The sequence below is a fragment of the Babylonia areolata genome, chromosome 20 (assembly GCF_041734735.1).
Source record: "Babylonia areolata isolate BAREFJ2019XMU chromosome 20, ASM4173473v1, whole genome shotgun sequence".
Lineage (NCBI taxonomy): Eukaryota > Metazoa > Mollusca > Gastropoda > Neogastropoda > Buccinidae > Babylonia > Babylonia areolata.
The window spans coordinates 47,359,538-47,386,488 of NC_134895.1; the positions used below are offsets into that span (position 1 = coordinate 47,359,538).

At 41.1% G+C, this 26,951-nt stretch overlaps 1 protein-coding gene across 1 annotated transcript; it reads right to left on the reverse strand.

Moving 5' to 3' along the window:
- Positions 1–656: 656 nt before the first annotated feature.
- On the reverse strand, positions 657–25,223 carry LOC143294667 (glutathione peroxidase-like). Its single transcript, XM_076606051.1, has 6 exons — positions 25,108–25,223; positions 18,531–18,634; positions 12,026–12,173; positions 9,627–9,775; positions 4,891–4,975; positions 657–3,806 (listed from the first exon to the last, which is right to left on the reverse strand). The coding sequence occupies exons 1-6, from the start codon at positions 25,210–25,212 to the stop codon at positions 3,768–3,770; spliced, it is 630 nt and encodes a 209-aa protein (XP_076462166.1). The 5' UTR covers positions 25,213–25,223; the 3' UTR covers positions 657–3,767.
- Positions 25,224–26,951: the final 1,728 nt, after the last annotated feature.

A 26,951-nucleotide genomic window follows, 5' to 3' on the forward strand; every position in this document is an offset into this window, starting at 1 on the left:
GTTCAAATCCCAGCGGAGGTGGGTTTTTCAGCCTGTGGCCGGCTCCTACCCACAGTTGAGTGTGCGCTGGGCTTAAATGGGGATGGGGACTTCATGGATGCATCTTTGGGTGTGTTGCTCTAATTACTTGACCAACACTGCAAGTATCTGTATCGCTTGGGCCTGGTTAATACCAGGATATCAATATGACAGGAAGCGTAGAGTACAGCCTTGTCATGCAGTCCCAAACCAAAATGGACCTCCATAGCAACATCGTCATCGTCCTAAATCAGAACAGGCACCACTGAACACCACCTAAGTGACTCAGCAGCAGTGCAGGGTCTCCTCTGGTGTGTGGCCTGCTGGCAACCTAACATCGATGGTTCCCTGTGCACTGACGGACGAACCCGGGTGTGGTCATGTATGGGGGGGATCTAAATGAGCCGCGTGGGAGTAATGCCACTGAAATGGTGCAGATGATGGGGCATTTTTCACTTTTCTTTCTTTCAAAATGGTATGCATTAACAATTTCTTTCATGTTACCTTTTCACCTACATTGTTTTGTATGTGCAGTTTTTGTTTGTTTTGTTTTTTTGTCACCATTTCCTTTGGAATCAAGTCTCCTTCACTCTTCTTATACTACGCTTGCATTCATTCAAAAGCAACACCGCATTCAATAGACATCAAAAACTGTATTTCAGAAAGTTATATGTAAACTGTACATGTACACATGCTTCTATTAGAGTCTGATTATAAATCAATCAAAAACCAATAATTAAATAGTGTGTGATAATGCTGAACAACCAAAGCCTGCATGGTAACAGACCTGCACAACGGGGTTGATGTATTCAGGAGATCCAAGGACCATTGTGTCACACCGAGATTTGCTTTATACATGAGAGAGAGAGAAAAAAAAACAACAAACCCCCAAACAATGGTAAACTCTTTATAACAAAAAAAAAAAAAAAAAAAAAAAGTCTTCATGTCCCAGGATGATTATTTTCCAATGGACAACTTTTCTGACATAAAAAAGCAACGTTCAAACAATTGCTGTAAAAATGTAGACTTATTTTTAACCCATTAATTTCAGAATGACATAGCTCTTGTCTTGCACGTTTTTGTTTTCGGTTTGGTTTTCTAACCCACCCTACTCACCTGCAAGTTCATCAACCCAGACCTACACACACACACACACACACACATGTACATTGGCACACACAAGCACAGGCATGTTATACACTGGTGTGCGTGCACACACACAGTCAATCAACTGAAGACATATAATGCTCCCTGAGCTTGTTTTCCACAACCAGGGTCAAACAAAATAATGCATCTGATTTGCAAAATACATAAAGGTTTTACAATCCCCTCTGCATAATATAATGATGTCTAGATATGTGGAAATACTTCTTTGCACCTTTGCTGACTGTCTTGCTGACACTTTTTAAGAGTTCCTTCAGGTTAAGTTTCATAGAAAAATAATACCCGAAATTACAGGACCCACTTGACCCAAGCCAACAGCTGTATTAGAATTTAATGGTTTCATGAAATACTAACAAAATGTGTTCTTTCACAGAATATTTAACAAAATATTACTGGTCCATCTTAAAAAATAAATGAATAAATAAAAATCAGCCTAAATTAGCAGTCATGAGACTGATTGTAACAAAGCAAACATTACACTTTATCCACAAGATCGAAAGATATCAACCGTTACCTTCCTATGAACTGTGAAAACAAGCTTAAATGATAACAATCAACTGCATACCATGATATGGTACAAAACAATTCTTGGCAGCTTGAATAACCTGGCACACAAGTAAACATGTCCACCTAACAAACTACCACTGGCCGCTGTCTGAATAATATATCAAAGATGAGGTGCTCACACTCGCTTTCACATCAACGAAGCATTCGTCACAAAAGAAAGTAAGTTGGAGGACATGATGCCTCTTACAACACATCATTTGTAATCAAAGGAAATCAAAAACGAGTCTTTAATGCTTAAATGTCCAACGTTTTCTACTTTAACAAGAAATCTACTTCAAAACTGCACACATTATTGCAGTGTATAATAAACAACTGGTCAAAATTATTTGCTTTCAAGGTAAGCTTAACATTCGCAAGGCACATTTTTTTGTTTTTGCAGGGGCAACTGAACAAGCTGAAACTTATGCGACGAATTATCAAAGAATAACAACACATAATACCTCTACTCTGTTCTAAAAGATTTTTCAACACTTTTTTTATTATTCAGCTCTAGTCCCACACACCAAAAAGTTCATCAATGCTGGAAACAAAAGATTTGGGAATCTGTCCATGCATGAACATTTGACTCCTTCAATAGAACATGGCAAGTACAGTATCATCAAATCACTTGCAGACATGACTATCACCTGACAGAGAGAGCACAAAGGCATTTACATGCTAACGTTGTTCAGAGGTGACAGTTCCACAACACTTTTCACTTACATAGGCTGACAGCAGTTTCCTTCTCCCAGAACACACACACACACACGATCGACATGGATCAACATGGAAAATGTCAAACATATTTTCAGACCCAAAACTATCGCTGGAGTTAAAACACTGCATATGAATGCATCTGATGTTCTGTTTCCCACTAAAAATCAACTCCAGAAAGGACTCAGTTGACTCCAACATTACTGATGACCACTGCCATACAGGAGTATCAGTGAACTCTTAGTCCTGTCATCATCTTCGCTTACACTTGTTTTGTCTTCTTTGTCCTCCCACATTACTTCTTCCTCAATGGACTCGTCAGTTATTCAAGAACAATTTAAAGGAGAAAAAAAAAAGAATCATGAACAGTTCCTACAGGGAAGGATTAGTTTCGATGGACTTATTTAAAACAATTTAATAACAATATGTTAACAATAAGCATAAAACACAAGATAACAATAACACAACATAGACACTGTAGGATCAACAACACCTGTAGCTAATCTTAAGATACCACTAATTTAACCAGACCACCACTCAAAGGTTATCAACAGAAAAGATGTACACAAACACATAATACTATGAACTTATGGCTGCATCAATTTGCGAAAAAAAATCTCACTTAATCTGCAAAATGAATATTTGTACAACTGTTGCCAACACGCTTAGCCTTTTAAACGAGAACAACCAGCAGGAAAAATAACCAGGAGTAACACTGAAAGAAAGCTTAAAGAAAAAGAAAAATTCTTCACCAACAAAAAAAGTCAACTTTTTCACAAAATTAAACGCCTCCCAAAACTTCACTTAGCTTTGTAAGAATTAACCCACAGCATTCGTCCAGCATAAGCAGTCACAAACCTGCACATACCAACCACACAAACACTCACTGTGCGAGGGGACTAATCACAAAAGGTTGGCACTACTACAGAGACAGCATGCACACACAAAAACACATCTAAAGAAACTTCTGAAAAAGGAAATAAAAAATTTAAAAATCCCTCCAGAAATCTGAAAAGTCACAAGATTTTTTTTTTTTCAACCATAAACAAAACAAACAAGAAATCAAAACATCAACTGTACAATAGTATACATAAACAAGTTCAACAGCACCCACATAAAAAAACAGCAGAACCAAGTGGGTACAATGTTGCAGATCCAGGCGGACTCCCATCGGCGGCCAGACGCAACCAGCACGCGTTGCTATCCAGCTTGTCCCGCCCACAGTGGTTTGAGGACAAGCTATCACAGTGTCTGCCCCCGATGGTCATCTGCCTTCTCTGCCACATCAAGCCTCTTGGTCCATACTCGTCTCCGGCTTGGAGAGCTCAAGCTTTGAAGTACTGGTCGAAATCTTTCGCAACCGTCTGCACAAATCAATGGTACACGAATGAGCCAAAAGAGAGAGAAATGAAGTGCTTAGGAAAACATATAGGTAAAATGCACAAATGAGCTGGAAGAAACAGTCAAGGTGCTCAAGAAAATGAAATGGGTATATAACAAAAATGAGCTGGAAGAAACAGAATCAAGGTGCTTAGGAAAATGAATAGGTATAGTACACAAATGAGCTGGAAAAAACATAATTAAAGTGCTTAGAAAATGAAATAGGTATGGTACGCAAATGAGCTGAAAAAAACCCAACATAATTAAGGTGCTTAGGAAAATGAAATATGTATGGTACACAAATGAGCTGGAAAAAACAGAATCAAGGTGCTAAGAAAAATGAACAGGTATGTTACACAAATATGCTGGGAGAAAGAGAATTAAGGTGCTTAGGAAAATGAACACGTATGTTACACAAATGAACTGGAAGAAACAATGAATAGGTACGCAACACAAAATGAGCTGGAAGAAACAGAATTAAGGTGCTTTGTTAGAAAAATGAATAGGTATGTTGCACAAATGCATAGAACTGAGCCAGATGCAGAAGAAACAGTAAGAAGATGCCCAGGAAAATGAATGCTGCACAAACCAACAGTACACAAATGAGCCAAAGGAAAGAGAAATAAGATCCTTAGGAATAATTTACATCTGTTACACGTGCATGTGTACATTAGTGTGTGTGTAAGAAGCAAGCTAGAGAAAGACTTTAATTAACCAACAAGCGTTTGTAGATAATCAACAATACCAATATAAACTGGTCCATGTAAATGCATTCAAATTTTTCTACTGACTACATAAAAGTCTGTAACTCTTACACATGAAGCAAACTACTCTGTCAAGAAGATATTAAAAAAAATGCACTGGTGGACACTTCTGTGTATATTCACAAATGCATACATATTTATATCAGAACTGCATGTGACATTTGTGCATGTGTAAATACACATCCACACAGGCACTGCACAACACAGACATGCACACAAACACATGTTCAAAAACAAAGATGCATACACACATGCACATTCACACACACACACACCATACACACACACACACACACACACTTACGTTAGGCTCAACATTGGGAGCGTAACGTTTCACAGGCTGACCATTCTTGTCGACCAGAAACTTGGTGAAATTCCACTTGATGAAACTGGAAAACATTACATAATCACTGTTAAATTGTATATATATATATATATATATATATATATGTATGACTTTCCCGCTCACATCTTTTACAATACTGCTGTTGCAAATACTGGAGTTATGATCAGTAGTGCAAAATCTCATTTATCCATTGAATTTCTTTTTCATTGTCTAGGATATTTGTTGTTATTTTGCCTACTCTGTTCATGCATGTATCATTGTATGCGTGTGTGTGTGTGTGTGTGTGTGTGTGTTTAACAACTGTTACAAAGTGTAAAAATAAACGGCAGCAAACAGACTGACACCTTCAAATGATAAAGGATAACTGCAATAAATAGAGAACTGCTGCGCTGAAAGGTTCGGACTACCAGACACATGTACCTGACAGGGAGAACAGCTGCACTAACTGGACTTGTATTCAAGGACAGCTGCACTGAGCAAAGGACAGCTATTTCAAATTCAGGTGACCAAAGTTCATGCAGTGGGGAAGGGGAAGGAAACCCTGTGACTGAAAACAATTCAAACAGGACACAGCAACTGCTCTTTACTCTCCAAAAATAGCAAGGGGAAACAGACAGAAGTGTGTGTGGGAGGTAAGGAGTGGTTAAAGTGCATATCTTCATGGGACAGTGTGAGAGTGGTGCATGTGTGGAAGGAAAAGACTGAGTCACACACACACACACACACATGCACACGCACACACATACACACACTAAGATAGGCCTGACCTATGAATGATACAGAATCCACTGGTCAGGCCTTTGAGAACAAAGAAATAAAGAGGTGGGAGGGGAGGTGGGGAGAGAGAGAGAGAGATAGAAACAGACAGAACAGATAAAAGGCCTCCCCCCCACCCCCATTTTCCTGTTCCTATATAAATCAGCACAAAACACTGTGCAAGTCAACATGGACAAACACAACACAACTGCACACAATACACAATCGTACACAAAACACTGTGCAAGTCAACATGGACAAACACAACACAACTGCACACAATACACAATCGTACACAAAACACTGTGCAAGTCAACATGGACAAACGCAACTGCACACAATACACAATCATACACAAAACACTGTGCAAGTCAACATGAACAAACACAACACAACTGCACACAATATACAATCATACACTAAACACTGTGCAAGTCAACATGGACAAACACAACACAACTGCACACAATACACACAATACACAATCGTACACAAAACACTGTGCAAGTCAACATGGACAAACACAACACAACTGCACACAATACACAATCGTACACAAAACACTGTGCAAGTCAACATGGACAAACACAACACAACTGCACACAATACACAATCGTACACAAAACACTGTGCAAGTCAACATGGACAAACACAACACAACTGCACACAATACACAATCGTACACAAAACACTGCAGGTCAACATGGACAAACACAACACAACTGCACACAATACACAATCGTACACAAAACACTGTGCAAGTCAACATGGACAAACACAACACAACTGCACACAATACACAATCATACACAAAACACACAGACACCCACTGTGACTTAAGTTAATAGAAAGACAAAAACAGAACATAAAGTGAGAATCGAACCAAGGAAAATATAAAGCTATGGTGGGGAAAGGGAGGTGGGGTTGGGGGCATGGGGGGTGGATGATAGAAATATGAGTGAGGACCTGCTCTTCAGTTTCTCCAAAGAACATTCAGACATTTTCGCTGAAGGTGGTAGAAAACAGTATGGTATCCCATCCCAACACTGCCTCACAGACGAGGAGACAAGTGACACGCTAGTATCTTGAAAGTCTTCCTCTCCATTAAAGTGCCATAGTTATCAGTACATCATACACTCCACAATCGATAACACCACCAGCATACTGACACCAATACTCAGTTGCTAGGTATTGCTTAACAGCAGTAAGCATTCTGGCAATGCCCAACCCCATTCCACCCCTCCACCCACACACACAACCCCTCCTTCCACTCTTCTTCCCGACAGCATAGTCATGATTGAACTAAGGTGACCCCCCCCCCCCTTTTTTTATTTTATTTTTAGAACATTCTTTTTGTATGTTCTTTTGCTTGATTCTTCTGTTCTTTTACTTGTCATATCCTGTTGTTGTTGTTTTGAATGAAATGCCCTAGTGTAAGCAATGAACATTGAAGAAAATTGATTCGTTCCAAGAAGGTTTTGAAGAAATATTTAGTTCTAAGGTTTGGACAAAGAGGTGTACTCTGAAAGCACACATGTGTGTGTGTGTTTGTGTTACGAGTGCAATGATATGGGTACGTACTATGGGCCTCTGTTTCAGGCTGTTGCTTTTTTTGTTGTTGTTTTTTGGTGTGTGTGTGTGTGTGTGTGTGTGTGTGTGTGTGTGTGTGTGTGTGTGTGTGTGTGTTTTCATGCTGCATGCATGTGCCTGTGTGTGCTTGTGTCTCTGTGTGCGTGTGTGTGCATGTGTCTGTGTTTGGGGTTTGGGGGTGGAAGCGCAATGTAAGCTCTATCTACACATACTACAAAACAACGAGACCGTGTTTCCTCTGCCCTAATCAGATTCTGTCAGTGGATCCAGTTGCATGCACAAGGTAACCACACATGCCTAAAACAACCAGGGTGTGTGAGTGTGAGTGTGTGTGTGTGTGTGTGTGTGTGTGTGTGCGTGTGCACACGCGCTCACGTGCTTGGGCTTGCAAGTGTGTTTGTGTGTGGGCATGCATGTTGGTGTGTGGGTATGAGTGTGCGTATGCATGCATGTGCGATGTTTGCAAGCAACACAATGCCTGGAGAAATCAAGTTCTCTAAAATAAGTTTTATTTACAGATGCATTCACAGAAGTAATACACTGCCAGTGAGTACTTGGGAAACATTTTTGTCTTCTTTGTTTCTTTTGTGTAACATCTATCCACAACTGTGATTTTCAATGAACATCCACACCCTTCCCCACCCCACCATAGACATTTGTGTGTGTGTGTGTGTGTGTGTGTGTGTGTGTGTGTGTGCACATGCATGTGTGAGAGAGAGTGTTGAGTATTAGCATATATGTGTGTGTGTGTGTGTGTGTGTGTGTGTGTGTGTGTGCGTGCGCGCGCGTGCGTGCGTGTGTGCGTGTGTGTGCATGTGCGTGTGCATGTGTGTGTGTGTGCACGCGCATGCGTGCATGTGTGAGAGAGAGAGCTGAGTGTTAGCATGCGTGTGTGTGAGTTGTCATGTGTAGGTATACACGCCTGCCTGTCTGTCTGGGCTAAGGACAAGGTATCACACAAAGACATGTATACAAGCTTGCTTTCTTCCAAACCCACACAAGTGAATGCTTACAACACCTATCAGCTTCTCAAAGTCAGAGTGCCCCTCTATCACACACCCAGGATCACTTCAAGGTGTGGCCTACTGCTGCTGAACAGTGTGGCCTCTTTTACCAGGGTAGAGTGATTTACCAGGGTAGAATGGCCTCATTTACTAGGGTAGACCTGCAAGCAGTGAAGTACACTGACACTGTCAGCACAACCAGTCTCCTGACCTACTTGTGCCATGTGTGTGTGTGTGTGTGTGTGTGTGTGTGTGTAAGAGAGAGCACACATACATATGTCTGTATGTGTGGATACTTATGCCCATTTGTATACACGTGTATCGCGCGTGCGAGTGTGTGTGAATCTTTGAATGTCTACACCTATGCACATCTGTAGGTATGTAAACGTGTGTGTGCGCATGTGCATGTGTGTGCATGAGAGTGTGCATGCATGTTTATGTACACTTAAGCACATCTGTATACATATATATATGCGAGTTTGTGTGCATGCATCTTTATATGTGTATATCTGCGTGCATCTGTTATGCATATGTACATGAATGCATGTATGTGTGTATGTGGTTGGCACCAGCAGCGCAAGTCTCATCCACTTACATGAGGCCAGAAGATTTGGTTTCCCCTGTGCATGTCAGAATAATATTAGTCAACTTGACAATAAACAGCTACAGTACTCTGTGTGTGCATGTGCATGTGCATGTGCATGTGTGTGCATGCATGCATACAGAAGTGTGTACATGAATGTGCATGCTACCTTTCTTCTTAAAAAAAAAAAAGGGGATTCTGGGCACATATCAGAAGCTCTAAAATTGCCAAAGAAGGTGTGGTGAAAGACAGGGACACAGCTTTATCTCCAGTGGCATGCCAGGTGACACACATAGTCAGTACTACACTGACCCTCCCTCTCCCACTTTTGTCACACTCCACTTTTGCTGCAAATGCTTGAGCTCTGTGTGTGTGTGTGTGTGTGTGTGTGTGTGTGTGTGCATGCGTGTGTGTGAGTGCGTGTGCGAGTGAGGTCTCTGTGTGTGTGTGTGTGTGTGTGTAAGCGTGCATGTGCAAACTTTCTTCTAAATGTTTTCCCCCACTCACCCAAACAAACACTGGACACAAATAAATTTCTCAACAGTGTGCAACAAAACCACACCACGTAATCATACATGCACACCCACACCCACACACAACCATCTACATTACAGCTGCAGTGCTGAGAGGAGAAAGAGGAGGACCCCTCGTTTCCAAAGGTTGGAGTGGGATGTGAGGGGGGGATGGGGTGGCCGGGGGGGGAGAGAGAGAAAGGGGGAAGACTACCAGGACTAGCCCTCAGTCAACAAACTGATACTCACTCGCCCAGTGTCCCTCCCTGCTTCTCCTTCAGGTACTTGAACAGAGGGTGGCCTTCCTTCCCATTGACGTTGATCTTGGAGAACATGTCAAACTGGACACTGTACTTTTCCGTGGCAAACTGTTTGATCTCTGCTTCAGACCAGGGCTCCTGAAAACCCATTAACAAACCTTTTTCAATGCTCACACCCTCTTGATGGTATGTGTATATACCGACAGGGCAAACACAAGATATCACCACTGACCTCAAATCACAAAGGCAAAAAATGACTCCAAGGCTCTTAGGTTAAGGGAAAGAAAGTTATGTAAAGGCTTCAGACAGTAATTTCATCCGATAAATATTGTTTGGGTAAAGACTCAATTAGCACCATCGCTCTTTCAACATGTTTAAGAATTTTTTTTTTCTTTTTAACTGTGACTTTTGATAAGGATCAGCCCTGACTTCTACATTGTGTCAATTTTTGTTGAACTGTGGCTTTGACAACATATTTTTTTTAAATTACTAACTAGCCAACTTTCATTTACTCATCTTTTTTAAGTGATCAATATAATCATTATAGACAGGAAAAAAAAAAAAGCATGAAAGAAAAAACATGAATAAATGAATCAACAGATATTATAGGGGGAAAAAAACCAAATAAGTGAAGACAAAGAAAGTTGTCATCTTCTTATTGTACATGACAGAAATGCTCTGTGTGTGTGCGCGTGTGTGTGTTTGAAAGTTTGAGTGTTTGTGTGTGAGTGTGTGTATGTGAAAGAGAGAGACAGACAGACAGACAGACACAGACAGAGACAGAGAGAGAGAGAAGCAAGGAGATAGACAAACTCATGCACGTGGTTCTTTTCCACTTGTTTTTAGTTCATTTACATCTTGGTGGTGTTGGGAACTCATGAAACATTTTCATGCACTCTCTCACAACACTACACATGGAACTCAGTCAACCAGTGAGTCAGTTTTCACTGTGCAGTTCACACCACATGGCGGAGTTTGTATTATACTCCATGTTTGGTGATACATATACTTACCATGTCAAACTGATGCAAACTAGGCCTATCGGTTTGCTCTGCTTGGCCAAATTTTGCGCAGCTAACAGTGAAAAGACGACCCGTCTTGCCCAGTCGGCTCTTAGCCAATCAAACCCCTCTAAAAGCTATAAGCGCTGAATCATTCCTTTGGCCAAGGCTCTCCACGCCATCTTGTCAGGTTTACGCTCTGTCTCGTCTTACGCTTTTTTGGGCTATTAACCACAACAACTTTACAACGAAGACATCTGTTTCAGCTTTCAAAACCAGCTGCTAAACTTTTAACAAATTATTGAGCAAAAACATTTTAAACTACTTCTTCTTCTTCATTCATGGGCTCTGACTCCCCACGTTCAATCATAGGTACACAAGTGGGCTTTTACTTGTATGACAATTTTTACTCCATCGTGTTGGTAGCCATACTCTGTTTTCGGGGGTGTGCATGCTGGGTATGTCCTTGTTTCCATAACCTGCTGAACAACGACATGGATTACAGGATCTTTAACATATATATTTGATATTTTGCTTGCGTATATACACGAAGGTTCAGGCACAAGCAGGTCCGCACATATGTTGACCTGGGACAGCGGAAAAATCTCCACCCTTTACCCAACAGGCGCCGTTATCTAGATTCAAACCCGGGATCCCCAGACTGACAGTCAAAAAGCTTTAACCACTCGGCTATTGCACCCGTCATTTTTAACAAAATCTAGTAAAACATTATGTCCATACTTTGTGAGAAAGGCTACCAAAGAAGCCCAACTGATGTTATCTGGAACACACATGTTCAAGACAGAAAAAAATGTCTGGCTTTTATCAAACAAAACACTCTCCTTCTTCTCCTTTCAAAACATTCTTTTCACTGTCTATGAGAAAAAGGAAAGAAAAAAACAGCTCCCAGTCAAGCCCAACAAATTAAGTTTGCACACACATTCTAACCCCCTCACGCCCACTATACATAGATAGAGAGAGAGACAGATAGATATAGATAATACTACCCCTCAACCCTCCTGACACCCCCACATCAAGGTCGGGTTAGGAGGTACTCCCTTTTCTTAATGCTTGCACATGTACACACACTGGGCACAGCTGTATACAAACAAAACCCCAAACCATGTTCTGAGATGAGGGGCGAGGCACACCCAAGTTGTACAGGTCAACGTACCTGACTTCCAAACTAATTGCAAGGGGAAGCCAGCATGTGTGTGTCTGTGTGTGTGTGTGTTTAGGGGCAGGGGTATAGGGGCATGTGTATCAGTGGGTTTGTTTGTTTTGTGTGTGTGTGTGTTTGTGTGTGTGTGTGTATGTGTGTGTGTTTTGGTGTGTATGCATGTTGTGAGATGCGGGAGGCAAGCCCAAGTTGCACAGGTCAGCATACCTGACTTCCAAACTGATTGCAGGGGAAAGCCATGATCCTCAGGCCTTGGGACTCAGCATACTTGGTGTGCAACTCCTGCAGCTGAGTGTAGTTCTTGTCGGTGAAGCCTCATTTAGAGGCCACGTTGACAATCAGACACACGTGGCCCCTGAAATATGACAAAGGTACAAGGTGAAGCCTCATTTAGAGTCTGCGTTAACAATCAGACCCACGTGGCCCCTGAAATATGACAGAGATACAAGGTGAATCCTCATTTAGAGGCCACATTAACAATCAGACCCACGTGGCCCCTGAAATATGACAGAGATACAAGGTGAATCCTCATTTAGAGGCCACATTAACAATCAGACCCACGTGGCCCCTGAAATATGACAAAAGTACAAGGTGAAGCCTCATTTAGAAGCCACGTTAATCAGACACACATGGCCCCTGAAAGATGACAGTTATACAAGGTGAAGCCTCATTTAGAGTCCGCGTTAACAATCAGACACACATGGCCCCTGAAATATGACAAAGCTACAAGGTGAAGCCTCATTTAGAGGCACATTGGAATGAACTTCCTCTTTCGCTTCGTCAAGTCTCCACACTCAGCTCTTGCAAGTCTGGCCTAAAAACCCACCTCTTCCCAAAATCGCCTCCCTTCCCTGCCTCTTCCTTGTCTTCAGTTTCTCCAGTTTTAGAGTTATGCATGCGTGTGAATGACTGGTGCGAAAAGCGCTTTGATTTGTCTATGCACAAGATTCAGTGCTATATAAATACCATTATTATTATTAATCAGACACACGTGGCCCCTGAAATATGATGAAGCTACAAGGTGAAGCCTCATTTAGAGGCCACATTAACAATCAGACAAACATGGCCCCTGAAACATGACAGAGATACAAGGTGGAACCTCATTTAATAATAATTATGATATTTATAAAACGATGAATCTTGTGCGGAGACAAATCAAAGCGCTTTTGCACCAGTCATTCACGTGCATGCATAACTCTAAAAACTGGAGAAACTCAAGACAAGGAAGAGGCAGGGATAGGAGGCTATCTTGGGAAGAGGTGGGTTTTAAGGCCAGTCTTAAAAGATCTGAGTGAGGAGACCTGACGAGACAAAAGAGGTTGTTCATTCAAATTGCAAAGTCCAGAGACAGAGAAAGAGCGGCGGCCAACAGTGGAGTGAGAGTGGATCTGAAGCCGATCGTAGAGAGCAAGATGGAGTGTAGAGGTGAAGGCAGCCACAAAGATAGAAAGGGGCAGATTTGTGAATACATTTATAACATAGAGTGCTGATCTTGTACTTTATTCTGTGTGAGACTGAGAGCCAATGGAGATGTTGCAAAAGAGGAGTGATGTGCTCAGATCTTTTCTTTCTGAGAACGAGTCAGGCAACAGAGTTATGTATGCACTGAATGGATGAAGCAGGCAAACCAGATAATAGAGAGTTACAGTAGTCAAGGCAAGAGAGAATGAGAGAAACGACAAGTCTAGGCCATGTTGATAATCAGACACACGTGGCCCCTGAAACATGACATGACAGAGGTGCAAGTAGCTGTGCTGCTGAGGCTGATACACTGATGGACAAATGCTGGTGGCTACTGCTGTTGTCAGAGAGCTTTCTCTGTCACAGTCCCCCCACCCCCACCCCCCACAACTATTTTTGTGTTTTTGAAGTTTTAAGTTCTCTACTTTTAGATCCTAGTTTCAAAGAGTAAACAGACTTCTCCGTTTGAATAATTCAGAGGGTGGAGTTCTTTGTGTGTGTGTGTGTGTGTGTGCATGTGCGCATGTTTGTGTGTGTGAGGGTGTCTGCATGTATATGCGTGTTTGTGTGTGTGTTTGTCCAGGGGCAGGAGTATGGGAGTATGTGAATCAGTGTATGAGAGTGTGTCTGTGAGTGTGTTGGTGTGTGAATGCAATGTAAAAGAGAGTGCATCAAAGAAAAAAAAGAAAACCCCAAGCAGTGACTCCCAGGACGAAGCACTCCACATGAAGGTCCACAGGACCGGGCAGCAGAGGAAGGGACAAAAGACCAACTGTGTCCAGCCATTTCGCCTAGCCCAGACAGGGAGAGCAAGTGGAAATCTGACCTCTCTCTCCCTCTCTCTCACACACACACTAACATGATCAATCCTACACCAGCATTCATTCATTGTCAATCAGTGTATGGCCCTGATCATGGCACAGAGAACATCACTGTGGACGAAGCAAGTGTCTCAGCATTCAGTGGGCTTGGTCAGGCAGCTGGGCCACTTGTTGCCCTGAGTGTTGTAGTAGTTGTTGTAGTTGTATTTCTTTTTATCACAACAGATTTCTCTGTGTGAAATTCGGGCTGCTCTCCCCAGGGAGAGCGTGTCGCTACAGTACAGCGCCACCCATTTTTTTTGTATTTTTTCCTGCATGCAGTTTTTTTTTTTTTTTTTCCCTATCAAAGTGGATTTTTCTACAGAATTTTGCCAGGAACAACCCTTTTGTTGCCGTGGGTTCTTTTACGTGCGCTAAGTGCATGCTGCACACGGGACCTCGGTTTATCGTCTCATCCGAATGACTAGCGTCCAGACCACCACTCAAGGTCTAGTGGAGGGGGAGAAAATATCGGCGGCTGAGCCGTGATTCGAACCAGCGCGCTCAGATTCTCTCGCTTCCTAGGCGGACGCGTTACCTGTAGGCCATCACTCCACTCCAGCCATGCACACCCTATGGCACGGCCATCCCTTCACTATAGACCACATCACTATGTCTTTTTTTTTGGGCTCTTTTCTTTTCTTTTTTTTTAAACATTTATTTATTTTCCAATTTGGTAACATATGGAAATACAACACTAACACATAATGGGAACGGAAGCAGAAACAACATGGACAAAACACGCAAAAAAAAAGAGAAGAAAATTACATCATACAAACAAACATAGCATTCTTATGAAATACATATATGGGAATGAGAGTGAGAACGATATGGACGGAACACATGAAAAAAGAAAAAAAATTGCAATATACAGACGTAGTATTCTTACTGAAAAAAAACCCCAACAAACTACCATGCATAAAGCATTAGAAATAAGTCATCAGTTAGTGAGAAACATCCATCCATTTCACCTACATTATATCATTTGTATTTATTTCAACATACATACTTCCTTCATCAACACTGATATAAGTTTCTTTTTTGCACATGTCGAATAATGATTTTCTATGTGAATATACAGACGTCACTATGTCTCTTTGTAATGCGCTCACTGCCATCACTTCATCCATGCCCTTCTCTGCTGAAGACATCAGGAACACCAAGACAACACAGGTCCCAGGTGAAAAGCAGCTGACTGAGAAATCAGCCATCAACAAGCTTCAGTTTATCCATTTCACCTACATTATATCATTTGTATTTATTTCAGCATACATACTACCTTCATCAACACTGATATAAGTTTCTTTTTTGCACATGTCGAATAATGATTTTCTATGTGAATATACAGACATCACTATGTCTTTTTGTGATGTGCTCACTGCCACCACTTCATCCATGCCCTTCTCTGTTAACTCACTCAGTACGGCCAGTCCTCTCTTCTCCTCTACACAGACCCCTCGGATGTCCATTGGGTGTCTCAATGACCCAACCTTTAGCTTCTGTCATCAGAACTGTGATATTCTTTGTCAACATTCACCTCTTCAGTATAAGAGCCTTCCGCCTGCAATATTTTGATGGTGGTAATTGGGGTGAAACGCTGTTAACGTCGTCTCTTTCGCTGTTCGTATGGAGAGAGTTAAAGATACCAGGAACACCAAGACAACACAGGTCCCAAGTGAAAAGCAGCTGACTGAGAAATCAGTCATCAACAAGCTTCAGTTTAATTTCCAAAGTGTGGGCGAAAAATGGGGATGAATTAACTGACCATTCTTCAAGATGATCCACAAGAAGAATCAAATCCCTTATATAATTACATGCTCTCTGAATCTGGTCTGGGGAAAGAAAAAGAAAAAGAAACAAAAATCTGGTGCTTTACAACATCACCGTGTTTTTGGATTGTTGACATAGCATTCCCAGATTCGCTGTCCCAACATGAATCCATATATTTTTTCCTGGCATGTCAGAGAACGCTTATTCTGAGACGGAGTTCATTACCATCATGGCTAACTCCCTTCTTCTCCCATAAAAAAACCCTCATCTTCTGGAGCCCTACTGGAATATTCTTGTTAGTGGTTTAGAACTGTGTATTTCAGAAAAGGAACAAGTAAAAAAAACAAACCAACAACAACAAAGGTTTCAAAACCATGATATACTGACTTAACTCAATCATAATACATTCATGCAGCAATTAGAACGATTCTAAAAATCTACCTCTAAACAAAACAAAACAAAAAGACACATACATGAAAAGACACAATAAGAAAGGAAAACACATACACACACACACGCATGCACATGCACACTTGCTCACACAAACACATGCGCACACGCTTGCAAACACACAAACACACAGAGAGAGTGCTGCTGTTCCAGAGAAAAAATGGCTTTAACAGCAAAATACCCCGCAAACAACAAAACACCAGTACTGCAACAGGTGACACACTCTACTGGGCTGTTTACAGGGGCTCCTCTGTCTTTTCTGGATCGTTCAGACTCCTCTGGTCACCCCTGATTGCTACATCAATTGTGTGACCAGGAAATCAGCACTCCTTTGGCAATGAGTACGTTGTACCACAGCAAAGGTCTGTCAGTTTCCAGGGGCCCCAAGATCAGCCCCTCTTTTGTCAAGAACTACACGTCACGTTGTTACATACTGTATCATTCACCAGACTCTTGCAGTCATCCAGTGCCTGGGTTTCAGAACATGCCCAGTACATTCAGTACATCTGAGGGCAGTTTCTCATCAGTGGAATGTGTGTGTGTGTGTGTGTGTGTGTGTGTGTGTGTGCATTTGTGTGTGCATCTGTGTTATGTTTACGAATTTGTATGTGTGTGTGTGACTGTACGTGTGTCAGTATGTGTATGCAAGAGTGGACAAACAAAACGTGTAATTCATGCAAGCAAAATTTAATTCACAGAACAATGCATTTCTACATTTAACAATATCACTATATCTGCTCTTTTTCTTTCCATACAGCAACATCAAAGTAAATCTTCTGTACTCATACAAGAGTAACAATATTGCATCACGACATAGTCACACTTTTATGCAAGGTAGAATCAAGCACAGGTACAGCATTCAAGTCCTCAAAATTGTGTGTGTTTGGTTGTGTTTTATCTAATTTGGAGTGATGAAAAAAATATTTGGCAAACAATATGATTATATCAAATTGTTCATTTCTTTTTGTATCCCTCTAATGAATTTGAAGATCTCTTTTTATATGTTTGTTCTTTCCAAAAAGAATTAACTCTGTGTTTAGAGTCAGTCTGGTGCAGGTTATACATCTGTTCAAAGTGCAAGTCCGTATTATGGATAACACATGAACTGTAAATGGTGCAGAGCCATGTTCCCATCATATTTTATTCATAAAAGGCCTTTACGCTAAAACGGTTGAGCATTCATTTGGAGTGCTGTCATCACTAATGCATTACCAGCAGCACATGCACATAGTATACCAGAGCACTCTTTCATTCCCATTAGCAGTCCACTATGCCACCACAAGGCTATAGCACAATCTTCATCAAAACACTGTGTTTCTGCCTTCTGTTGAATGACAGATACAATCATGTTCATTGGTGCAGATTCTCTGATTCTCGATACGCATATTGTAGAAAGTTTCCTTCGCTCAGAATGAGAAGTTTCAATTTACTTGCATATTTCAGTGGTCTCTCAACCACCCTCATCAACCTGTCCAACCCAAGACTGTCCCTTATCAGCTTTACTGATGAAGACAGTAAGAGACCAGTGAAATGTACAAGTGAGCCGAGTTTCAGTTTCAGTTTCAAGAAGGTGTCTAAACTTGTGGACTGATCCATATACAGTGCACCACATCTGCTGTAAAAAAAAATTATTAAAAAAAATAATAATAATAAAAAAGGCAGATGCCAAATCTCAGTAAACCTAACACACTGAACAAGTTGAAAACTTTTGATTCTGAGTAAAGGAAACTTTCTAATATGTAACCATGCTACTGTCAGGTTTATACCGCCAACACCCAAGTGGTTAAAGCACTGGACTATCGATCTGAGGGTCCTGGGTTTGAATCTCGGTAACGGCGCCTGGTGGGAAAAGGGTGGAGATTTTTTCCATCTCCCAGATCAACATGTGCAGACCTGCTTGTGCCTGAATCCCCTTCTACACAAGCAGAAGATCAAATACACAGGTTACAGATCCTGTAATCCATGTCAGCGCCCGGTGGGTTTTGGAAACAAGAACATTCTCAGCATGCACACACCCAAAAAAGAGTATGGCTGCCTACATGGTTGGGTAAAAACGGTCATACACCTAAAAGCCCACTTATGTATATGTATACGAGTGAACGTGGGAGTTGCAACTCTTGAACGAAGAAGAAGATACTGCAAGCCCATTCGCAGCTAAGACTATGACATACCTGTACTTCTCCAAGGAGACCTCGTTGCCGTCTATGTCCTTGGCAGAGAACTCGTAAATGGATTTGGCATTCTTCCACTCGTCACCACTGGCTTCTTTTGAAGCCTGTTTGAACACATCAACACATGCCATGTGAAACAAAATGTGTTACCAAGTGTGTGTAACAGATCTGAGAACACAGAATACTCTAATATAAAAAAAAATTTTTTTTAAATCTTAATGTCTAGGTCAATACTTTTTTCTGCATGCTGAAAATAGTCCAAAACTGTTGAAATACAGCAAACAGTGAAAACATTTTCAGAAATATTATTCTTTTTAAAAACAACAAAATGACGCTTCATTACTCTACAGTCTACCAACAGGAATTATGAATCATAATTACTGAAATAGCAAAAATACATTTAAAAAAAAAAGAAAAGAAAAGAAGTTATGCACAAAGCATGGCAGGCAGCATCAATCAGCTCATAACCTTGACCTCCGACCCCAACTTTCAAAAGTATGTGTGTTCTGATGATAACAAGTCATTGTATCAAGATCAGGAAGACAGCCAGCAACAGTGTTTCCAAACCTTTCATGTCATGTCATGTTATGATCTTGACCTTTGATGCCTGACCTTCACACACACACACACACACACACACAGGAGGGTGGTGGAAGGGCACAAAGACAAAGCAAATCAAGACAGGGTGATTACATACAAGCAAACTGTCCAGAAACACACACACACACATACATACAGAGAGGAGGATGGGGGAAGGGCACAAAGACAAACCAAGACAGGATGATTACATTCAAGAAAACTGTCCACACACACACACACACACAGAGAGAGAGAGTGGGGGAAGGGCACAGAGACAAACCAAAACAGGGTGATTACATGCAAGCAAACTGTCCACACACACACGCACGCACGCATGCACGCACGCACACACACACACACACACACACACACACAGGGGTGGGGTGGGGGAAGGGCCCAGAGACAAACCAAAACAGGGTGATTACGTACAAGCAAGCTGCCCAAAAACACACACACACACACACAAATTTAATGACAATGGCGGAAATGAACACAAGTAGGAAAATGTCTTTCCCTCACATAAGTATTAAAACACACAAACAGATGCCTGTAAACACACACACACACACACACACACACACACACAGAGGAGGGTGGGGGAAGGGCACAGAGACAAACCAAAACAGAGTGATTACATACAAGAAAACTGTCCACACACACACACGCACACAGAGGAGGGTGGGGGAAGGGCACAGAGACAAACCAAAACAGAGTGATTACATACAAGAAAACTGTCCACACACACACACACACACACACACAGAGGAGGGTGGGGGAAAGGCAGAGAGACAAACCAAAACAGAGTGATTAAATACAAACAGACTGTCCACACACACACACACACACGCACACACAGACAACACACATAAAAAATAATGACAATGGCGGAAATGAACAATGCCATGGCACAGCTGCAACCAGTCCGCTCCTTCTGTCACCTGAGTAATTCCCTTCAGTGTGTGTGGCACACAAGCTGATTCACCCACACATCTGCACTGAGTACAGGCTGTCATACAATGTGACTGGAACTGATAGGCCTGGCCTGGTCTAAAGTGACATATATGTCGATGGAATGGATTGGCCTAAAGTGACATGTAATGTTGCCAGAATGGATAGGTTTGGCCTAACGTGCCAAGCAATGTTGAAAAAAACTGACAGGCTAAGATAGTGAGATTTTTTTTATTAAGCCATTTATTTTTTTACTTCATAGATATGGTGGTTTTTTTCTTTCTTTCTTTTTTCAATCATTTGATTGATGAACTTTCCATGTGTTAGCTTGTTCAAAGAGCTGAAGGAAAACTGATTTTGATAGTTTGTGCATGTCACACAAATCTCTCACCTCCATACTGGATTTCAGAGATGTCTTATTGTAAGTGTAACTATATTTGTTTTCTGTGACAACATATCAAATCTTCATAAATCAAATGTGAAATTCAAGCTGCTCCATCCTTGATAATGCCTTCTCATACCCCAGCACCACCCGCGTTGCTGTTTTTTCAGTCTGCCTGGGTATATTACACTTCCCCCTCAGTGGATTTTTCTGATCAATTCTGCCACAGAAGTCTGTCTTTCTTTTTTCTTTCTTTTTTTAAAATTTTTTTAATTTTTTTTTTACTGTCACCTTTGTTGTTCATTATGTGCAAAAAGCGTGTGCTGAACACAGGAACTCTTTTTATTTCTTTTTTTCCCTTTTGTCTCATCCGAAACTGGCGAAAAACACACAGAGACGCTCTTGCTCTCTTTCCTTTCTCTCTCTTTCACTGACTCTCACACCACATGAACAGGAAGAAAACCTAACACAGATTGGAAGAAAAACTGAAAGCTCACTGAGTTTCTGAATCACATGATTTATGAGCTCCTATTTTGCCCTCCATCCAGTTTTCCTCCCCTGCACCCCCTTATCTCTTCCCTTATCTCTTCTTCCTCATTCTCACCCAACTCCTGAAGCATTATTTTCCTTGTCCTAAATGCAGCATTAACTCACTCAGTACGGCCAGTCCTCTCTTCTCCTCTACACAGACCCCTCGGATGTCCAGTGGGTGTCTGAATGACCCAACCTTTAGCTTCCGTCGTCAGAACTGTGGTATTCTTTGTCAACATTCACCTCTTCAGTATAAGAGCATTCCGCTTGCAATATTTTGATGATGGTAACTGGGATGGAACACTGTTAACGTCGTCTCTTTCGCCATTCGTATGGAGAGAGTTAACATAAGACGGTAGATTAGGACGATGAGAAAAGAAACCTTATCAATGGTTCAAATTGCAAAAGGAATCCTCAACCTGTCCTCACACTTAAATTATCCAGCGGACCATGTTCTGTAAGATCATGAACAAACTTGTGGGTCATCTGCATGTACGAGAGTCCTTTTCCGCACCATCATCAAAGACCCACTATCGTCACTCACTTAAATACACCCAGTCAGACAGATGTTTCTAAACACAGCCCCTTCCCCATGAACTGCCCCTGTTTGGAACACCTTCCCAGAAACAGTTGCTCATGCTCCCAGTCTAAGTATGTACATTCATGGTGACCTTTCCAAACTAAATTTCTTTTGTCCATTGATCATCCACTAAAGCATAGCAAGGGTAGGTTTAGTGCTGTGTTTGCCAGGTCACAACTGGTGTGGGTGGTTGGGTCCAGACTGGCCTGGATATGATGCACTGAAACGGTGGATGATTCACCCACTCTCTCTTGGTTTGTTTCCAACACCACATCCTATAATGATCATGATTAATAGCTTAACATATAATTCTGAAGTTACTGGTTTCTCTTTTCATATCATTTTTTTTTTCCTGCCACCGCATCATATGAAGCTGAAGTCATACAATGATCAGTGATGATAGCATATCATTCAGACAAGTTTAGAAGTCAATGCTCTCTCTCTCCCTCCCAACAGACACATACACATCATACAAAACACAACATCAGAACATGCGTGATACATACACACACTGTGCACAAACACACACTCATATTTACAAACCCGCACACATACATGAAAAGTGAGAGTGATGTGAGAGAAAGGGCATATTACCATATCATACGCATTCCCAACACTGACACCTAACTCTAGTGATAATGCCAATATCAGAGAACAAAGTGAGCTCTATCAAAAGCGACACTACACTGTCACGTTCAACACCACAATACTAATGTGCTGATCAGTGAGAATGGCATGCTTTAATGCTGCACATAAAGAGGATCAAACTCACAATTATGGGAACTAATGAGTGTGACAATGCACCATTTAGGCTCTGAAGGCACTGACTCACAATAAAACCAAAGAAAGCATACAGTGTACTGAGTAGTTTTCAGGGGTCAAGAAGAATCTGGTTGTGTTAACAAGTATGTCTTGAATACAAACAAAAACAAAACAAAAAAAATCAGTTCTGACTGACTAAGTAAATGAGTAATCACAGTCAAAGACAGATGGTTAAACCCTTGCCTGCTGGTGGTGAACATGCTTGTCAGTGAAGGGCCGTCAACTCGGAGAAATGACAGAGCTTACAATTGAGGAAGACAGTCACTGTTGTGTGTCTGGACTTCTTCCTCTTGTGAACGCATTACTTTTGTCCAGTAAAATCCATTGAAACGCACACACAAAATAGAAACTCTCTTTCACTCGTGCCACATTTATCTCATTTCAGCAAGTTTCAACACTCAAGGGGTTAATGAAATGAATCAGTTCAAGAGAGAGGCAGCCAGTAGGAGAGAGTGCTGGAGGAGGGGGTGGGGTGATAGATGATTCAATCTTTCTGTTGCTTGTGTGCTATTGTTAACATTTGATCTCAATCTCTCTGCGTAACTGAGCAATATAGAATGTATGGGTATTTATACATATTTATATGTATATCTACGTGTGTCTGTGTGTGCATAGGTGTGCAAGTGTGTACACACTGATGTGTACAGTTGACATTGTGTGTGTATGCTTGTGCTTCAGGCATACTGAACATCATTAAATTTTTCATTTTTTAAGTCAGTTTTTGCACATTATTAATTTGTATTTAAAATCTTTTCATTTATGGTAGTGCCACTGTGAAGTGCTTGTTGCAACATAATACAGTTTTGTGCAATACAAAAAATCCATTAATAATAATAATAAGCAAATAAGAATGACTAGTTTTATAGTAAAAATGAGCAAGCATGAAATCTGAAGCCCTTCCAACCACAACCTATCCCTCTAAGCACACACACACACACACATCACATATGTGTGTGTGTGTGTGTGTGTGTGTGTGGTTGTGTGTGTTATATATATATATATATATATATATAGAGAGAGAGAGAGAGAGAGAGAGAGAGAGAGAGAGATCCAGGACATTACTGAGTGCAAACAATGACAAGCAACAATCATAAAATGAACTAAAAAAAAATTTTTAATTAAAAAATTGTACTGCTGTCACCACCAGGAATTATAGAACCAATTAAATAGTGGTCAAATTTAGCCAACAAAAAAAAAGCAACCGAAATCAACAGATACATTTACAACTGTACATTGATTACATATTGTTATTCCCTTTTTTCCCCCCCCAAATAGCAAGACTCTAATCCCACTCTCAACATTTTATCAATGTATCAAATAAAAGATTCTGTGTGGACAAATATATGTCAAAATCCCTATCATAGGGACTATGAAACTGAATCAGTTTAACATGTCTTGATGGCCATGTATTCATCTGCTTATCAAGAACTCAAACAAAATTAATGAATACTACAATGTTGATGAAGTGACCGAGTGAAGGCAAGAACATCAACTCAGTTTAGGTACTGGTCTATTCTGCAGCTTATGCACAAACACGAGCAGAACAGAACAACCAACCACAACAAAAATGTTGTGGTGATATATCATGCTTACACAATATAGCACAGTCATGTGAACAGTTTCTCTCGCCCAGCATTATTCCTTTATTTCCCATGTGTCATGTTACTTTTATCATTATATTGTTGTGTTTTGTCACACACACACACACACACACACACAGAGATATCTATCTATCTCTCAGAGAGAGAGAGAGAGAAAGAGAGAGAGAGAGTGTGTGTGTGTGTATAAAGGGGGTTAGGTAAGGTCAGTCAGGATTTTTTGTGATGCATTTTTTTTTTTAAACCACTGGCCAATGGAAAATATCCCATCCTCCAAGTAACTTAGTAAGCCACTAAATGTTGAGAATAAATCACTATGTTGACTGTGGTAACTCAGCTTGAAGAAGCCGTAAGTTAAGCGCTATTGATATAAATGCACATTATAATCATCATTATTTGGGTTGCCATCGCCTGAGGCACATCGCAACACCTTGCCGTCTTCTATTTGCGCAGACAAACGACGTAGGCAATCGAAGTTAGGCAAGCTGATGCGCGAGTCGCAGATCAAACAAAATATCAATGGATCTCGCGCTTATGTTGTTTTTTTGTTTTTTGTTTTTTTTAATATTATTTATTACTATCATATTATTATTATTACTATTATTATTATTATCATCATCATTTCAAATACATTTTTATTTGTCATATGTGTTGTACTGTTCTAACGATTACATAAAATTATACTTCTTTTGCAACTTCTTCCTTTCATTCCTGTAATGACTTCTTCTTTTTTTTTATTCGACAATGAAAATAAAATAAATCTCAACATTCGCCTCAAAAGAGTGCACGCAAACTCAAACTGGTCGCAAGTATAACACTGAATGGACAATGCCTAGTCCTAACACGTAAAGTACATTGAAGTCAATCATGACAAGGAATGATCATGCATACACGATAGCACTTTAAATCGAAGTATGAAATTTAAGACCCCAGCCACTCAGTATGCACACGCTGTCGGATGTACCTGTGTGCTGAAATAAGCCATAAATTCTTTAATTGCCCTGCATCTCTACTAAAAACAAATGTCCGATGCAAACTAAACCAAACTTGTAATCAAATTGGAACAAAACAATGAAGAACAAGATAATCGATGTCCATACAGAGATAAATTAAAACATAAAATACATGCTCGCATACCATGGTCCTCGCGCTAGCAGACGCCCCCACGGTGGCTGATAGACGGAGTGATACAGCGAGACAAAATCCAGTTTTCCGCGGCAGACGCGCAAGCAAGCTGACCATTATGAAATCAGTCTATTGGCACGTTCGTTGACAGCCCCAAAAAGCAAAGCGATCGTCATGAAGTTATATACACGGTAGCATCTATAGTGTTTGCTCGAAACAAATTTTTTTTAAATCATTTTTTAAGTAGATAAAATAAAACAGAATAAAAAGGCTTCAACTTAAAAAGACAAAATAATAATAACACCAGATAAAGGCAATAAGAGATAGCTTTTGGTTCAAATCTGAATCACGGTATATAGTCTAAACCGATTTTTTTCCCTTTTTTAAGTAATGATCATCTGAACTTTCGTGAACAACACACACTCACAAATACATGCACAGACACACATGCGAGCGTATACACACACACGCGAACGCACGCACGCACGCACACACACACACATACACACACACACACTGCACACACACACACACACACACACACACACACACACACGCACACACGCACGCACGCACGCACGCACACGCACACGCACGCGTACACGCATATGCACACTGACAAGGCCGCATGCACTGACGTACACTCAAACACACTGACTCACAAATTGACATACAATCTGATCTGGTACGTGCACGCATACATATAAACAACTGAGGTTCACTGGAACAAATGCACTCGCATGTGGATAGCAAGTGACACAAGTGTGTGTGTGTGTGTGTGTGTACTTATGCATGTTAAGTCCAACACAAAAATATACACTGACATCCACACACGACATCAGTTCGCACACACACACGCGCTTGCACACACTGGCATCATATCTAATGCATGCAAACACACACAAACACGACGGAGCACACGCATGTACACACACACGCACACACACTTATGATACACACACACACATACACGCGCGCGCACGCCGGGCGCGCACGCACGCACAACTAAGACACACCCTCTATGCGAGCGTACATGAACAAGTATATGCACACATACGTGCACATGCACATGCATTCAGCCATAATATATATTATGCATGTGCACTGCACACTTGTACGCAAATACACATGGGTGCATGCATGCATGCATGCACACAGACATATTTACTCAATCACTTGTTGTTCACTTACTTGCTCATTCATTCGTTAACATAGAAGAGAAGATACCGAATGCGAGTGAAAGGTAGAAACAAATGAGTTCACTGCCAATGTCAGGATATCGAGGAGTCCACAGGGGACGAAACTGCTGTCATGTCAGGCATACAATTGGCTCTTTCTTTCCCTCCGAGAGAATTGCAGTTGTTGGTGGGTTTTTTTTTGTTTGTTTGTTTGTTTTCTCCCTTTTTAATCTTTGCATATAACGGGAGGGTTGTTTAGTTGTTACCTGCACTTGTTTTCCTTGCTGCTAAGTTGTCAGTTATGTACATATAAACATCTCTCTCTCTCTCTCTCTCTCTCTCTCTCTCTCTCTCTCTCTCTCTCTCTCTCTCTCTCTCTCTCTCTCTCTACACACACACACACACACACACACACACACACACACACACACACACACACACACCATGCGTAATAATTTGATGGATCAGTAGTAGTAGTAGGACGAGAAGCAGCGGCAGTACTAATAGCAGTATCATATTAAAATTTTGATCCCAAACCTGCATGTGGGTGCCGTCTTGGAATAATTGTTTTTCCGTGGCCGTGCACATAATCACATGGGGGGAAGGGTGGGGGACGGAGTTGAGAGACGCCTTGGATTCATACGAAAATAAAGTGCAAAACTACAGTGCATGGTCAAA